The 17,966-nt window shown below is 43.5% G+C and overlaps 1 protein-coding gene across 1 annotated transcript; it reads right to left on the bottom strand.

The window, feature by feature from the left end:
- Positions 1-5,703: 5,703 nt before the first annotated feature.
- LOC139201956 (transmembrane and coiled-coil domain protein 3-like) lies at positions 5,704-17,309 on the bottom strand. The gene is made up of 4 exons (XM_070831406.1): positions 17,078-17,309; positions 8,408-9,393; positions 8,035-8,170; positions 5,704-7,708 (listed from the first exon to the last, which is right to left on the bottom strand). Exons 1-4 carry the CDS (start codon positions 17,141-17,143, stop codon positions 7,403-7,405), a joined length of 1,494 nt encoding a protein of 497 aa, XP_070687507.1. The 5' UTR covers positions 17,144-17,309; the 3' UTR covers positions 5,704-7,402.
- Between the last annotated feature and the right edge of the window lie 657 nt (positions 17,310-17,966).

Genomic DNA, 17,966 nt, shown 5'->3' with positions numbered 1-17,966 from the left:
GAAGGCTGAGCTCTGGAGCGTGGGAGAGATGCCGAGAGGGAAGAAGAGGGGAGGAGCGGAGTGGAGGGAAAGATGCTGTTTTCCAGACGGCAAGCTCCCTGCGTAGACCTCTCTCTCTCTCTCTCTCTCTCTCTCACACACACACACACACACACTCATTCACCCCCCCTCTCTCTCTCTGGTAAGTATTTTTGCACTCTACTTTCAACTTCTTCCCTCTTTTTAGAGCCTCTTATTGCTCCCCCCCAAATATAGATATAGATATAGAAACCATAACCACCATTACACTTAGATGGCCTGACTAAGGAAACCCATCGATGGCTACACACAAAAACAGGATACTTCAGGTCTACTCAGAAATGAGGATTAAAATAAGATCTCTACATCAAGGTACAAATAACTTCCCTTTGAAATAGTTTTGAAATCTTTCCAACAATCTAAATTAATATGGAAATCCTGGAGTTGTTATCATAGAGGTGTTAAGTAACTTGACAGCTTGATCCACCAGTGTGAAAGAGTTGGCAAAATATTAGATCTCCAGTCAATGGCAATGCATTTAGCTGCCAAATGTTACAAATATATTTATATTTATCATGAAAATGCTTGTCTGGCTCCCTTAGAAACACAAAGTGGAGGATTTGAATATGTGTCATGATGAGTTCAAGAGGATAAACTATGGCGACAAACAAGAAACAGGTTTGCAAAAGCAGCTCAGAGGATCTGAGGACTAAAACATATGCAGACTGTATCTTTGCCTCTTATGGCGCTCACCTTTCATCTGTGCTTTCATTCTCATACATGCACGCTTCCTCTTACACTCATATGCGTTCCGCTTTACCCCCAAAGCCAAATGAATTTACCTATAATGAGATCCAGACAGGCTGTTGCAGTGGAAGCTGCAACAGCTACCACTGCAGATTACTGATCATTTCCCCTCCATTGTTCATTTCCTCCCCTCCTCTTGCTGACTCTTTCTCTCTGTTTACTGCGAACAAACTGTGGCTCTTAGGCTATAAACGGCATCTGACACACCAACCCTCTTCCCCTATCACCTTTTTCTGTCTCTCTCTCTCTCTCCATTTCAGCCACTATCACATCTGGCAACTTCTGTGCCGAACATGAGGAGCCAGAAAACAGAGGTGTGCCGTGAAACAGCCTGAAAATATGTCAGCGGAGAGAGAGAGAGAGAGCGAGAGAGGACCAGCCTTAATAGTTTGCTGGCCCAGTATGAGGATATTCCTATCACAGCACTGTCAGAGAGCAGGAAGTGCTTTCAGGCGTACACACACATACACACACACAAACACACAATATGGTTCCCATTCTCATATGCCGTATATATCTAAAAGAGGAAATGTAAAAGAAAAAAAAAAAACAGAAGTTTGTGTAACGGAAATCGAAAGAAGCAGAAAGTCTGTCTGAGTCTCTGCATGTGCTTGTTTGCACCAATGATAAACAGCGAGCGGTTTCTCAGGGACAGACAACAAGTCACAAGGGATAAAAGGTACCAGATTGCACTTCCTTCACCATTGCTTTACATAGCTTTCCTCAGGCAGCTGTAATCCTCAGACAAGGCGACCGAGCATGGAGGCATCTTTAAACTTGAAATCTTCCCACAGTCTCCTCACCACACACAATAACAGCACCCCCCCCACACACACACACAAACACACACAGGAAGGGAGAGCTGTGGAGTGGAGAAAGTTGGCCGACAAGGTGTTGATAATGAGCTGACAATGTCTGGCTTCAATCCACCAGTGTCACTCTAGTGTGGCAGGAGCTTTGGTTGCAGAGCAGGATAAGCACAGAAAGAATGCAAATACCGTCAAACCGTGGACAAACACTAAAATAATTCTCGCTGTTTGTTGAACACTGCTTACTGAACCAGATGGGTGGGATGTTACTGCCACGGGACAGCTCACTCAGACTCAGCTATACAGCTGTTTGCCAAAGCACACTAAGATCACTGTTAACATGTTGTGCAGTTGGAAGACACACTCCAATTTTTCTATTGCGGCAATTTCCACCCAAAAAGACAATAAAAATGAAAATCAAACTACAAAAACTACAGTGCCTGCAGTGGGAGAGTGTTAGAGATGAGCTGTTTGTTCTACAGCACAGAGCTGTCCCACAGAGTGTGAGGTCATACACAGGGAATCTACTCACTCCACTCATACTGTGGTCTTTGTTTTATCCAGATTCAACAAGTCATACACAAGGCGCCCACAGCTACAGCATAGACCTCAGGAATGCGAGCATGTAATTGACATGTAACACAAATGGACACACACATACGCAAAACACATAAAGGGCCACCAGTTTCTTGTACTTCTTGTAAGTATTTGCAGTGCGTATCTGTGGTTTAACAGTCACCATCCCCTATTCGGGTCATCTTGAGTGGAATGGTGGTTTGAATGAGACTGTTTAAAAAGGATTTCCACAAAAAATGTGCGTCGGGAGTAGAATTATGTGTAGAACTCGTGCAATGTCTGATTTTTAGCTCCAAAGATGGTGATGTCAGTCCAGTTTGGTCCACATTGAAATATCTTAACAACTATTACATAAATTGCTGTGGATTTTCATACGGGCATTCGGGGCCCACAGAGGATGAATCCTGTAGATTTTAGTGATTCCAGACAAACAACATAAACGTACATTTAGAATAATCAAAGCTGGATTACCAACCTGGAAAAGCTGGGCCCCAGATGCCCCATATTTTAGCCTTGGGGGCATCTTGGAAACACAATATTGATATATCAACCCCTTTAAAAAGAGGTGATGGTGCATGTGTTGCCTGTGGGTAATGAGAGTGGTGGGATTCAACCAAAACAGTAAAATGATGGGCTATAAAACCACAAAAATTTGCTGAAAGACACTGAAACACTGAAATGGGACTCAGGGTCAATATGTGGCTTTAACAAATATAGTTTTAGATCATAATTTGAGAGATTTGTTATGTCAAATCATCTCTAATGATTATGATGGTTAACTGCTTGTCCAGTGGCCGTGCAAACAGCACAAACCCCACTACAACCTGACATAATTTGCTCATGGATACACACAAGGGATGAACAGGCTGTATAATTACTCTCCAGTGAGAGCGTATCATTGTCATTGTCAGCTGGCCGTGTAATAGAACCTCAGAGCTATAAAAGACAATGATTCACCCCACAATCCACTTTACACCGCTGGGCTGCCAGCCTTCGACTCCAAGCATCACTTTGGCGCTCTGTGGTTGCCTAGCAACTAAAGGAAATTGGAGGTGCCTTTGAATTAGGGAATTTTAAGAGGTGATTTATATAAAGGCTTTGATGATAAATGTGTCCATAAATTTGGAATTTTCTACCGGCTATTTCTATGTATTCATCATTGGAAGTTCTAAATCTGGTCACAGACACTGCGGCGTCAGAGCTGCAGATCTTGTGCCTGCTTCGCTTGATGCAGGGTACATTTTTATGTTATAGTGCAAAAGCAGAGGAAAGGCGTATGGCCTGTTTCCATGACACCATAAACAGGAAATGGGAAGCGGGCAGTGCTGCCAGAAGAGTTTAAATCAGTGTGGAAGTTGCCAGAGAGGTCAGAACTTTCCCATAATATGAGTTCATGCATTCAGAGTGACAAAAACAACCAAACCCACAGCCACACATGTATTTATAAACACTCAGACACACATATACAACCAAAATTCACAAAACAGCCATGCTTAAAGCTAATTGTATCTACACACTTCCCACTCTCTCCTTTGTCGTCCCAGGAGTGAAAAAATGTGTCCCTCTCACTCCCCCTCAGTGGAGGAGAGCTGGAGTGAAGCTGCGGCGGTCCTTTTGGTGGCCTCCTCCACGCAGGTCCCATCCCCTACGGTCACCATGCCAACCTGTATGAGGAGGAGGCTTAGCTCCGAGCCCAAAGAGACTTGATGAGGTCCTGGGATAATTAGCAGCTCATTATGGAGCCCAGTGAATAGGCCAACAAGCTCCAGGAGCCACAAGGGAGAATGCAATGGAAAACACACAGGATCTGAGCATACATCAAAGGCAAGCGCTCACTTTTTAGATCACATAATAGAGAGCAGAGAGAGATTGGGAAAGAAAATATTGCTCTCCATTCACACCTACAAATATAGCTCATAATCCCCATTTTTAAGCCCCTGTGTGTGTGTGGGTGGCCATGTGCATGTGTGTGTTAGTCAGGATCTCTGCGTCACACCAATCTGAGTATTTTTTCTCCCCTAGAGGCCTTAGTCGCTCCGCAAATGCCTGAAACACAACCAGTCCTCCCACACACACACACACACACACACACACTCACACACGCACACACGCATACACAGACACACAAAACTCACAATTCCACTCTAAAACTTAAGCTCTCATAAAGTACGAGAACACTGTGTGAGTGCCAGAGATCCCCAGTTAAGCTATCTGTCTATCATCCCCATTCCTGTCCTGCATCTCATCGTGTGTCTGTGACTCTGTTTTGCATGCAGGCAGGCACTAGTCACGCAGACTAAAAGCCATGAACACCGCTGTGCCAGGTGACCCATATTGCACTATGCATGAGCTTCATTGTGTGTACTCTATATGTGTGTTTGTGTGTCCCTCTATCTGTTGACAGTGGTATACAGCTGCAACATTGATATATATATGTACATATGAAACATGTTTTCTGTTAATTGAGGGTGATATTTCTTATGTAGTTTGTAACATGTCATTGCTTGCTGTTGTGGCTGTGTGATGTGGTATTAACTGTGCTGTTGTGTACTGCACCAGAGTGATTATTAAAGTGACTGTGATGGAATTTAATCCATCCCTCTCTGGCCATCAGCATCCTGGGTACCAAAATCAACCCTGACGGGAGCCACACTAGTCACAGTGCCAATTCACAGCATGGAATACAGTGTGACCTACATTTGTTAATGGAAATGTACACAAATATGCTGCAATGGAGCCACACACTTAAAATCATACAAATGTGTAAAAAAGAGTGTAGTTTCAATGTCCATTTGTTACAACAGCAGAGGGCGCTCCTCTTCCGTGCCACTTGTGATATTCTTGTCACAGGAAAGTGTTGTCTCCGTCTTCTGTGATGTTGTAGCCTTAATGCTGTGTGAAGTGCTGGTATTAATTTTGACAGTATGAATAATTTCGATGTAAAACATGAACAGAATCTGGTTAGAACCGTGCAGTCTGTATAAGATGCTGCAGCCATCCTACATGTTTTTTGGATCTCTGCTGTGTCAACAGTGCAGCACGGACACCCCCTAGTGGTGGTGAAGGAGAGGATATTTAGCAGGACTAGAACTCTAGTACAACAGATATTTATGGTCTTCATAGTAATAAATGTCAGGGTGTAACTTCACGGGCAACTTATGCTTCTGATTTCTGATTTTTTTAGAAGGGTTTATTGCTCTGGTGCAAATGTCCCAAAGGAAAATAAAGAAGATAATGACAAAGAAATCTGCAGCGTTATTAATGAACAGTGTCCTCAGCAGCTACCATTAATGTAAATGGGTTCCTTTCAGGACGTTTCAGTAATTTAACAAACTTGGATCTCGTGATGAAGTAATCCCTAATTTTATGACTGTTGTGTACACTACCAATACTGGAATATCTAAGAAAAACCCAAACTCGTGACAAACACAACCACAAATACCAGGACAACTCCGATTCCAAACACCAGTCACAGCTTGATTAAAAAGGCTTGTTTAATTTAACAGAAATTGTCAGACAAAAGGCACATAATGCATGAAAACACGACTGATTGATCACATAGTGCACCGGAGATGAAAAGAGAATGTAAACCAGATCTGTAGTTCTGCATGTAAAACTCCCTCAAATGTGTTGAAACAGGAACAACAAAACACGATAGAATCAGTAGAACGACAGAGACGACAACAAACATCAACATAAACATGTTATTATGGCAGACAAACTTTAAAAGTGGTCTGTAGCTTCACGTGAGAGCCGCATAGGCAATGTTCTTAGACAAACATGAAATGACATGATTAGTCAGTCCAAAAACAAATAGGCTCATAGTTCATTACTTAGAGCCTGTAATGTGCTCCTCTGGCATCATTGGAGTACTGAAGGCTGTTGGTTGCTTCTTTAAAAAAAGGGAATTGCATTTTTCCTCAGAAAAAGGCCTTGAATCACAGTATAACCCATCACTTCTCAATCACATTATTAGTAAAAAACATTAGACCCATAAGACATAAAGAGAGCCAAGTGACTGACTCTATTTTTGTGTTGTTTGGGTGTATGCACACGTGAGCCTGCAGCAGAGCTGGTGTGTGGTGAGATTACCATACTATCAGCACAGTAATGCTGTGGGATTCATTTTTGGCCCTTGAGAGAGGAGACAGCTGGTCTTATCAGAGCCTGGCAGTGGCTTCAGTGGTTATGGACCTCTCAAGCCAGCATCAATGACACTTCCTCATCCAACAGCATCTCGCTCCTACAAACCAACACCCTGTCACTTTAAAACACTGACGTAAAGCGTTCCTTCCTAAAATAAACATCTTACCAACAGTGCTCTTAGCAATGAAATATATTGCACTTAAAACATCAGGAACGGTAAACAGAAAAAACTTTAAGAGATGACTGACCACACAAGGCAGACAAGGCATTAAGGAATAAAGAAAATAAACACATAAAAATAGTATGCCCATTGCCTCTGTGCTTTAGCCTGTAGATTCTTCATTTTAAAAAAGTAACCTAAACATTTAATATTTGGGGAAGAAAGATTGATACTCTCATGTCTGAATGCTAAAGACGCTGCAACAACCAGTAACTGATTAGCTTAGCTTAGCAGAAAGACTAAAAACAGGAGGAAACAGCTATTCTGTCTCTGTGCAAAGCTAACAAAATCCACCCTCCAGCACCTTTAGCATTTCATAGCTAAACAACAAGATACCAAGCTTGAGGTTTTGTTTGTTTTTGTGCATTTGCATGCTTGCAACAGTTTGAGAAGTCAAGCTGAAGCAAAATCAGAAAGAATAATCACTTGCCAAATTTTCACTCATCTATTGATTATTTCCCCACAAAACTGTGGGAAGAGTCCCATGTTGCTGCAGTGTAGTGATATGACAATGCACTTCTCCAATCCTCTTAATCCTTAAATTGGCTATTTATGTCTGGAGTTGATAGCGGTTCTCAGGGAAGTAACAAAATGTACTGTTATATAAATATTATTTTAGAGGTTAAATGAGAATTTTTAGCAACACGTTCAAGTTCTAGACAAGGAAAAAAAAAAAAGTAATTTCAGTCTGACAGTGACCTCTGTAAATGCATGGCGATCGTGTCTTCTGATGATTGTACAACCAATCCTCTTAGACAGTCCTATCCTGACAACTAACAGCGTCCAACGTTACTGTGATGTTGTTTTAGGTATGCACTCTTCTCTTTCAGGCAGGCACCAGCAGCCTGTCTATGGCATACAGTAAACGGTCCCAGTTCTTCCAGAAAATGGTCAAAAAACAAACTCCCAGGAATGTAGCTAACACATGGTGCCGGCTCCTCATGAGTGGAGCGGCAAACTTGGCAGCAGTTGAGACACACACAAGGATCACGGTGATGATGGCCAGCATGATGTTGATGCTCTTCCCCAGCAAGACCCTGGCGTCATGGCTCTCGAGCTGCACCGTCTGCTGCTGCTGCTGCTGCTGGAGCTCCAGCTTGGACACTCGTGTCTGACATGACTCCAGGGCCTCCTGAGAAAAAGATGGAGAGAGACTTGTGTTTTCCCAAGTGGCTAAAGGGCATTTTGCTGACCTTCAAATCCTCGATTACCCAAATTCTCCCCAAAGATTAATTGTGTATCAGCGGAGAAGAATTTTCATTGTCAGAAATGTCAAATGACAAAACAGAATTCGATTTTGTGTTGACTGTTATCTGATGAAGGATACAATTACGCACAGACAACACAATCAGCTCTACATGATAAAGGACTCATCCCTTGTACCCCTGACAACAGCCTTATTATTGGATGTAAGACAAGTGTCACAGATGAGCTGAGTTATATTTCACAGTCATGTACCTGTATGTCTCTGGCTCTTTCATGAGCCTGGTAGGCCACCCTCTCCTCAATGCTGGCCAGTTCCTGCTTCAGATTAGTCATCTCATGTTGGTGAAGCTCTGTCAGGTCGTTTAGCTGGTACTCCAAACGCTCATACCTGGCAGTCGACGCAGAAATATCAGTTATTATTTATAGGCATGTTTGGATATATTATATATAATGAGCTTCAGCGATGTTATGTTAATGTAATCAACTCTATCTACCGTTTAGTAAATATTTTTCTCCAAATTCTGTCAGTGCTGTGGTTGTTTACATCTAACATATGTTATATATAAGATTACACACGCTGCTGTATTCTGTGAGGGCAATGAAATATTAGGTAATAGAAACATACTTGTATCTCTCCTCCTGCAGTGTTTGGCTGATAATGCCATACTCTCTGTTGAACTGGGACTTCAGCTCATCCATATCCTCTTCCAGCTGGCTCTGGGCGTCCTTGATCTCCCTCACTTCCTCCAGAGTCAGGGCCAGTCTGCTCTGGCTGTCTCCCCCAGCCTGCTGGCCCTGACCCTGGCCCGGATCATGTGCTTGCCCTGCTGACGCTCCTCCCCCTGATGGGTGCCCGTTACTGTCTGCTGAAATGGAAGCACTCCCTGAGGAGCACTCATCGTCACTGGGATATTTGGGCTTGCCCACCATAGAGGTGCTGCTACTCAGCCCCTTCCCTGTGCTGTCAGTGGGCAGCGGTGGGGAAGCATCCAGAGTGGTCTTGAGGTGGGCGATGTTGTCAGCGCTGCCAAACTTGTTCCTGATAAGATTGGCAAACTCTCTGGGCTTGCTGAAGAAGAAAGGGGGGGAGAGGGAAACACCTGGCCCGATGGTCTTGATCTTGTCCATGGTCGGGTGTCGTCCACTGCCAGTCATATCCCTCAGCAGCTCTCTGGGAGACTCCCTGGGTATGGTGCTGTGTTTGACAGTGGACGGGTGCCGGGACGGGCTGTGGTGGGATTCACTGTCTTTCATTTTACGATGGTACTGCTCCAGCTTCTTCTGCATCTGGGCAATGTTTTGAGCCGATTTCTGGTTCTTCTTCTCAAACACCTGCTTGATGCGCCCTACCTGCACCTTGTCTGCACTGTTCACCAGCTTCAGGTACTCGGCTACGTTCTCGTCGCGCGCCGTCTGCTCAATCTTCAGCTGCTCTGTGACTTTTAGTATCTTCTGCTGGAGGTTATCCAAGCAAGAACGACTACGCTGAACCTCGAAGCCCAGAGCAGGACCAGGACCTCCCTCACTCAGATCCAAATCCAGGTTGTTCTCTGAAGAACCCCGACGCATTGACGCAGGGATGCTCAGAAAACTGCCCTCAGTACTCCGGTCCTAAAAAGGAGAAAAACCGAAGATCAGAAACAGAGACTGTATAATGTAGAGAGCAATTGCAGGCATTATTTATCTAATTAGCACAACAAGTCATCTGGAAAAGGTAAAATGTAGTCTCCAATTGAAAGTTTCTGCACTACAAATGAGCAGTCATACAGTAAATGACCCATTCCAAGTTCAAACTGAACTTTATTTTCTAGTGTAATACTAAGAACCAGGTAATAAAACATTTCCTTTAATCCTTTTTTTGACATTTTTGAATTTGCTTTTAATATACAGTCCTTCTACATAGTAAATCCCTGCCTCAATTCTATTCAGCTTTTCTGCTATTGCCACTGTGACACCATCTGGGTGTGTACGTAATGCTCTTATTTGGCACGTCTGTTATGTTTTATGAGCCAGAATTTAATCCTGTTTGTTTATAGTATAGCACCCAAATGACGCAGATGACAAAATTCAGCTATTAATGTGTGTGAAAGAAGTGGAGCGTGCACATCTAATGTAGGCCAGTGATAATGTCACACAAGGTCACAAGGCTTAGAAAATCCCTTTTCCAGACATTGTCCCCTATTTTACAATAAACAACCATTTTACTGATAGAGGCCCAACATTACAGACTGACCGGCAGTAGTTCACTATGAGGAAGTGAAACAGTATAAATATGTTCCCAGTAGGCAAGTGTAAATGTGGCAGCAAAACCTAAAGACCTTCTAAAAAGAGGAAACTGAGAACGGCAGAGAAGACAGAATGTATCTATGTTTCAAAGCATTTTTAGAGCAAGTGTCACCACAATGTAATGGCCTGCGAGGTAACGGAGGAACAACAAGCCACCGAATCTTGCAAGTTGATCACAGTACAGCACTAAAGTAATGATAGGAGGTGTAAGCTGATGAAGCCCGATACAAAGTGTTGTACAACAAGCACTATGGGCTGTACAAAGCTGCACTAATCCTTAACAAATATAACACAGCTAGTTCCAAGCAAATAAACAGATCACAGCTAATTCAAGCAGACCTTGGGCTCAATCCTGCTTAGCATTTCCACATTACCACATAATGGTTACTTATTGCAAGCTAAGCACCTTTACAACTGACTAATGCATCTTGAGCTCACCACACAATGACACTCAACACATGACTGTCATTTAGAATTCAGTGGAGGATTTACCAATAATAGGGTGATTAACGGTAAATATGGCTAGAAGTACACTGGTGCATGCATGCATTAAGTAACATAACGGTATAGCACATACTCAGACTAAAAGAAAAACACATTCAGCAGGAATAATCCTCTTTCAAACCAGCTGAATGTAAGTTATCCAACTACACATGTACATTCCCATCTACTTGTTATTGTCCATTTAGCCTCTCACTAAATCGACTAGCCAAACTTGTTTGTGAGTGTGACATGGTGAGCAAGAATTGGTGCGTCATCGCTGTCATGGCCTCACCACAATGTGCAACACAGAAACTGCTTTATACTTGTTCTTTGTAATGTCGTGGCTCTGGTGATGACTATATCTTTTGCCTGGTCAACCGCTTTGGTCTGGACTAAAATCTCTCAATTATGGATTGGACTTTCATTTTGCAATGGATTATAATTTAACACAGGCATTCATGTTCCCCAGAGGATGAATCCTAATAACTTTGTTTATAATGGACTTTTCCTGAAGCATCATCATGCGATCTTCAACAAACTGCTAGGATGGCTGTAAACTTTAACATACATGTACAAATAAGTGCATCTATGTTCATCTTTTTACTGTTATCATTAGTGTGCCTACATTTATACTGTACATACATACTTGTATAGTGTAATCAGAGAATGCCACGCTTCTTTCTACATGCATGCCTGGGGTATTTCAGCCTCTGTCTTCATCCCAATCTCTCCCCCTCTCTGGCATCTGTCCTTCTTGAACACAGGACTCTTTGTTTGTGGAGAAAAAAGCACACTTTGTCATGTCCTACCTCTGCTCTGTTCAGGACTCTGATGAGCGAGCTGCAGCATATGAATTCGCTGGCCTGACGTATAGCCTGAGGAGCCCTGCACCCAACCGCAGTCCTCCTCCTTCCAGTGCGCATGCAATATCTCTCGTCAAAACAATCCAGTTCACACATAAGCTGCCCTTTTGTCAAACCTGTTTGTCATAAAAAAGGAAAGAGGAGCCTAATATCACCCTCCTTCAAGAGGAAGTGTGGGGTAGGCTTGTTTGTAGGTTGTTCATATTACCCAGTCTTTTTAGTTATCAAACGACAAACACAAAGAGCTGCTTGTTCGACCAAACAGCATAGACTGCATGCTATTTCTGCAGTAGTGGAGCTAAGCAAGCTCCTCAGGCACTCTCCCACTACCAGGCTGGACTGAAATGTTCAATATTCTCCTCTGTAGCATTAGAGGCCAAACACAGAGCACAGAAGTGTATGTGTATTGCTTCAAGGTGCTGTGATGTCATAGATGAGCATAAAATACATCAATTGCTGAGGCCTGCTGCAAAATCAGACCCTGAGAGCAGTGTGATGTTTGAAAAGGGCATCGATACAACTTTCATATCAACACTCATGCACCTGGAATAATGTACGTGAAGCCAAAATTGTACTACACAGCTGGAATGAGGGGAGTTAGCTTTTCTTTATAAAAACAAGATGGCTTTTGGCAGGATGAGGTCTAATTCATGGGAGCAGCTCAAATAACACAAATAACACAACCCAGATGTTTTACACACGCTAGAAGCTAAAAATTATGTGACATCTGACTATTTCCTGATAAGAGATTCTATGAAATTTGTACAATTTCAATTTAATGAGCCTATTTCCACTGCCGCTGCAATGGGATTTCTACCTATGCTGACTAACTACTGGAGCAATCTGAGGGTCTCTCTGGATGAGTGACTCTGCTAAATGAATTAGTCTCATGCTGATGAAAATGTCCTCTCAAATCTGCTGAGGAGCTGCCCTACTTTTCACTCTGTTTCTCCCAAACACTTATGCAGGCGTTCTCCAGGGGCTGTTGAGGTAGGAGGGTGAAACAGGATGAGGATTGAAGGTCTTTGGGGTTGTGGCTAGAGATGATGGGGGGGGGGCTGGAAGTCCAGTAACTCGGGGAAGAGCTGACAGCAGCGGTAAAGTCTGACAGTTAAGTGGACCGTCCTTAACTGAGAGGTCACAGATTCAACTCAGTAGAGTTTGGTTGAGATAGTGTTTTCATCCACAATCATGTGTCCTCGCACAGTATGATGAACTTCTACTTGCACTCACTCGCTGTGATTCTTTAGGATTTAAAGGTTCTCGACATACAACATTCAGAACATTAATATGGCATTAAACATCTATTCACTATGTGAAGATGCAGTGGAGTGATGGTGACCTGAGCGGAGAATGAAGTCGCACTCCCTTTTGGTTGTCAGACGTGCAACTTAGCGCATGTGACTCCGTGAATTGTTCAGTGAGTGAACTCGTACTACAGTGAAACCAGGCTGAAAAATTTGTCAGAACAACTGCCTGAGCTAAGCTAACACAGGAGCACAAAAACCAAGGGGTTGTTGTATAGAGGACGAACAAGAGCGAATGAGAACGAACAAGAGACCCAGCTGCGGGGGCGCACATATGTTTCGGTCTCAGATGCTGAGATATCATTTAGAGAATCTTTAAAGCTGGGCCATCTGTCTGATCATATGCTCAAAATCTGGTTTATGACTAGAAATGTGAGAAAATGTCTTTAAAGTTAACAAGTCAGGCATCCACCCACTGCTGTTTGACTCACCCATTTACATTACTGTGTCAGTAGAGCAGAAGAAGAGAGACAGACAGAAAGTGGGAGATGAAACAGAGAGAGAGAGAGAGCTAAGGAAACTGAAGCAGAAGAGAGGTGAGGGGGAGGGAATAGGGCACAGACAGGGAGCTCCCAAACACAGCACAGCAGCACACATCATCCCAATCATCATCATCATCCCCACCAACAGGATCTGCAGGAGGCCTTTGTGCCCCCTGGGTACCTCCCGCGCACCTCAGCCCTGTATGATCCCCCTGTCCCCCACGCTGTCCTACATAGCACGCAGCGTCTGTCCAACACCGTGACCCATTTAATATGCTCTGACCTCGCTAGACAGCATAACATAAAGATCAAACTGCATTAGCCTCAATCTTAAAACAACAAGGGAGAGCTCTGTGTTGTTCTGCTTGAGAAATCCGCCCAAACCCTGGCTACATTTTGGGGGCCAAGTCGGGGGAGTCGACAAGAGCTGCAGATGGTGCTCATCTTCCACTGCAGTGTGCTCTCTCTTGGATCAATGATCTAGTTAGTGATTCCGTTTTTCATGCAAAAACAGACCTTACGCTCATCTGCCCACTGCAGCACCAGAAGAAACATGCAAAGCAGAAATTCAGGAACTCAGCGAGTTCTGAGCTGGAGTGAGGTGAAAGCACACAAATTATTTAGACCGGGGTGGGTATGCAGAGGGCGTACACTAAAAACTAAGCAGCATAAGTGAACTAAATAATAGTTCAGATTAGCAGAGTGTACAGAAACTGAGCCTGTTTCTCGCTGAACACACAGTCCCTCCCTGTTAAGGTGGACATTATTTGAGCCACAGACATTTTCTTATGCAAACAGGAAGGCATTGTCCCCGTTATGAGGAAGTAATGTTTGTAAGTCCCTGTTCACAATTGCAGCTGTAATCTCATAAAACCATCGGTTCACAGTGTAGGGTCGGGTCATGCAGGCACACAGACACATGCAACAAGCACAGGTGCTTGCAGTGATCTGAGGAAATTGGATGAAAATGATGAGGCTGTGGTGTGCGGTACATAGGGTGGCACTTATTTAATGCTCTCTCTGTCATTGCTTCTGTGCACCACAAATAAACACACACACACACACACACACACACACACAAGGCACTCGAGCTGGCACACTCTTTGAGATGGAACAAAACCGTCCCTTCAGCAGAGAACAGAACCACAGAGGGGAAGAAGCCTGCGGTGCTTATTGGTATTCCCTCCAGCTGATCCTCATGGATACAGACAGTCTCCCACTCAGAGCTCACACAGGGACACGGGAAGAGAAGCAGAGAGGGAGAGAGGGAGAGCGACAGGGGGCACATCTTTGATTGTAGTCAGAAAGCTGACCCAACATCTCCCCCCCTCCCTCCCCCCACTCTCATCTGCATCCCACAGCTGCCTATGTGGCCACACTTTGATTGCAAAACCTTTCTTCAGAGGCTAAACACTATGCCTCATGCAAGTCTGAAGTTTTAAGTTTCCTGAATGAGTAATCCCCGGGCGGTCAGTGGCATGAATTGCTTAAGACGTATTCGCCATTATCTCATAGACAAGCTGGACCAGGACTAAATCAATAGCCCATTAACACTCCCAGCATCTGCTTGCCCCCGTGGACTGGGAGAGTATTTAATGGGGTTCAATTGAGATAAATATGCAGCTATATTCAATGTAGGCTACTGATTCAAAATAAAAGAGTGAACAGAGCCACTGATGTAGCAGGCTGGTGAGGAGTCAAGCAGCTCATTAGCTGTGAAAAACATAACAGACCTAAAAAAAAAAATAGAATAAAAAAAGACACTAAAACAGGGGATAATAGTTGCAATGTATTGACTCACAGCACACAGAAACACTATATTATTTTGCTGACAACCACAAAAAGTAAAGCATGAGGCCAGCACAAGGACAGAGGAATGGTGTGCAAATCTCTACAGAGCCACCATCCAGGAGGGGTTAAAGACGGTTTCTGGAAGTGAGCCACTCAAGCTGAGGTGTTGCATCATCTTTGGCCTCTAACCCACTATATCTGCTGTACAATGGCTTTTCTTTTTGAGGAGCAAAACTGGAATCTAATTTGCAGCCAACAAAAGGAGGAAAAGTGCAATTACACAGTCCAGTGGAAATAAACCAGCCAGGTCGTCAGATACGCTCTTCTATTAGATTGTGTTGGCGAGTTTACCACAAACGTCTAATTGCTTACTTGAGAAGGTGGCTGAAATTATTTGTGTGTGAGCTCTACTCCAGGGGAAAAGTTATTGACTTTCATTCATTTATACGCAGTTATAGTGTGATATTTTAATCTGAGGTATCCGCAACTGCTCACAGGGCAGCAGGGAAGTTGAAAAACCTGACAGATCCCCCTTTAACGGAGGTCAAAGGCTCTAAAGACCGTAGGTGACAAGAGTGGCAGGCCCCAAGGCTCATGCATGTGTTAGAAAGAGAAACAACCTGCTGCACGATACTTGACCGACTTTCTGGTTGCACAAGTCTCACACCAGATAGAGCATTCCTCTCTTCGGCGTCACTGTGACTCAAAGCACCTGGCTCGACACGCATGCTCAGGTTGAACTGTCACAGCCTTTAGGGGATTTTTCTGAACATCATACATTAACATTAGCTACTGGTTGGATTGTTTCCCATCAAACCCTCTTAGTGTTATGTTGAGGGTTTTTTTTGGGTTTGTGTTTTTTTTTTTCAGTGTCTATGTTTTAAGTGAGCAGTGTGAAGGCAATCAGGAGATTCGTCTGAGTGATTTTAATCCTCTCTTTGCTGTTGGCTTGGAATGAATGTTTCCAAAACATCAGCATTATTTACACAGATGACTACACTGTCAGAAATGTACAACCTTGTGAGAATCTGTGTCGAGGTAAATATAACAATGATGTGACCACTATGACGAAGACAAAGGGGGAAAAAATAATAATTATAACTCCAGAAAAACATTGTATTATGTTTTTATTGAATTTCGCTGTATGTTTTGAGGCTTTACTTTGCCGTGCTGCTGTTGCACTGGACTGTACAAATGCTTCGTCCATCTTATTCGGTTGGAGGACAAATATTAGAAACACTTGCAGCCCACCTACAAACTACAGAATGCACAAATGGCAGTGTGAATGAATCAACATCCATCTGAATCACTGGATTACAGTGAAATCAGCAGAGATGTGCCACTACAGCAGTCCAAGATGTGCTAATTTCAGTTAGAGCTGAAACATTTTGATGATTAATTGATTAGTCAGCTGACATAAAATGAATCTGTGAACAATTACGATGACTGATTAATCATTTGAGTATTTTTTAAAAGCCCAAATCCTCAAAATTCACTGGATACAACTTGTAATGGGAGCATAGAGCAGGTTTCCTGCACTGAAAATCTTTTGGCTTCTGGACTGCTGGTTGAACAAAACAGTTATAAGACATTAACTTGGGCTCTGGGAGCTTGCAGTAGGAATTTATCCACAGTTTTATGACATATAGATCAAACAATAACGCGAATCCTCGATAAAAGTGATCATCAGAATAATCGATACGGAAAACAAACCTCAGTTTGAGCCCTTATGTCCATTGGAGGCAGCACAGACAGATTACTGTCAAATATGTGGACAAACCCATGAAGTCCCGACCGGGATTTGGTCTGTGGCGCACAGGACTCAGCTCACGGTGGGCACACACACACACTTTAAACCACTACAACATCTCCCTAAAGACGTGCTCTTCTCCTGTGTTGTGTGGCCTGAGCGGATCACAGGGCTGGAAGCTCTTTGTTGGGAGAAATATGCGGCTTTAAAGCGGCGCAGCTGTTGGTTTCACATGACGCGGAGATCAACAGACAACAATGTATCGCTGGTACAGTGCGGAACCTGCCGTGTGTGACACAACGATGCTGCAAAACACACTCACATGATACTCACCATCCGGCTGCCGAGGTATTTCTCTACTTCGGATAAACTTCGCACGGACACGTTTGCGCTGGGCATAATAATCCCGTGTTTGTGGTCAAGTCGGGAGCTGGTGCTGCTTCAGATCAGGACACGGACTACTTTACAACTCACGCCTCATCTCGTATCCATGTTGAACCCCGTTTTCTCTGCCTCTCTCTCCCTCTCTCCCTCACACACACACACACACACGCACACACACTCACATACACACACTCACTCTCTCTCACACACACACTGGGTGCTCTGGACAACACACAAAAACTATGTGTGAACCCAAACTCCGCCTATTTGTCTCTGCAGGGTGTCTGCGCCAGGACGGGTTAACTCTTTCAACACACGTGCCTATCAGTGGTGGTCCCAGATAAACACAGCCTGCATGTGTGTGTGTGTGTGTGACAGTTTTACATCAGCACAGGGTGCTCATGATGTTGCAAATGCGAAGAGTGAAGAAGAGAGTTTGAAATCAAATGTTTGGGAGTGAAAATAGATGATAAATTATGCCTCAAAACCACATATACACTTTTCTCCAAGCGAAAATACCAAAGTCTGTTGCAACACTATGAAAAGTCAGGACATGTTACACATCATGCTATTAACTTATCAGGGGGGGAAGTACTTTACTGAAGCAACCTAAAATATGTACTTTAATGTAAAAAGTAAAAAGTTCTGATCTGAGAAAGTATTTCAGTGACAGTACAGAAGTATAATGAGGAAAAATGTACTTAAAGTAACATGTGCTGCAATGCATTCATGTGTAAGCAGCATTTTAATGTATTTGTTCAAGTGCTTTACACACTGCCTGGCTGTTTGATCTGGAATAATGCATGATATGTTAATTGTAAAAGCTCCTAGCTGTCCA

This window comes from Pempheris klunzingeri, chromosome 5 (assembly GCF_042242105.1).
Source record: "Pempheris klunzingeri isolate RE-2024b chromosome 5, fPemKlu1.hap1, whole genome shotgun sequence".
Lineage (NCBI taxonomy): Eukaryota > Metazoa > Chordata > Actinopteri > Acropomatiformes > Pempheridae > Pempheris > Pempheris klunzingeri.
Note: the sequence above shows the minus strand (reverse complement) of the source record. Positions and strands in the feature narration are given on the sequence as shown.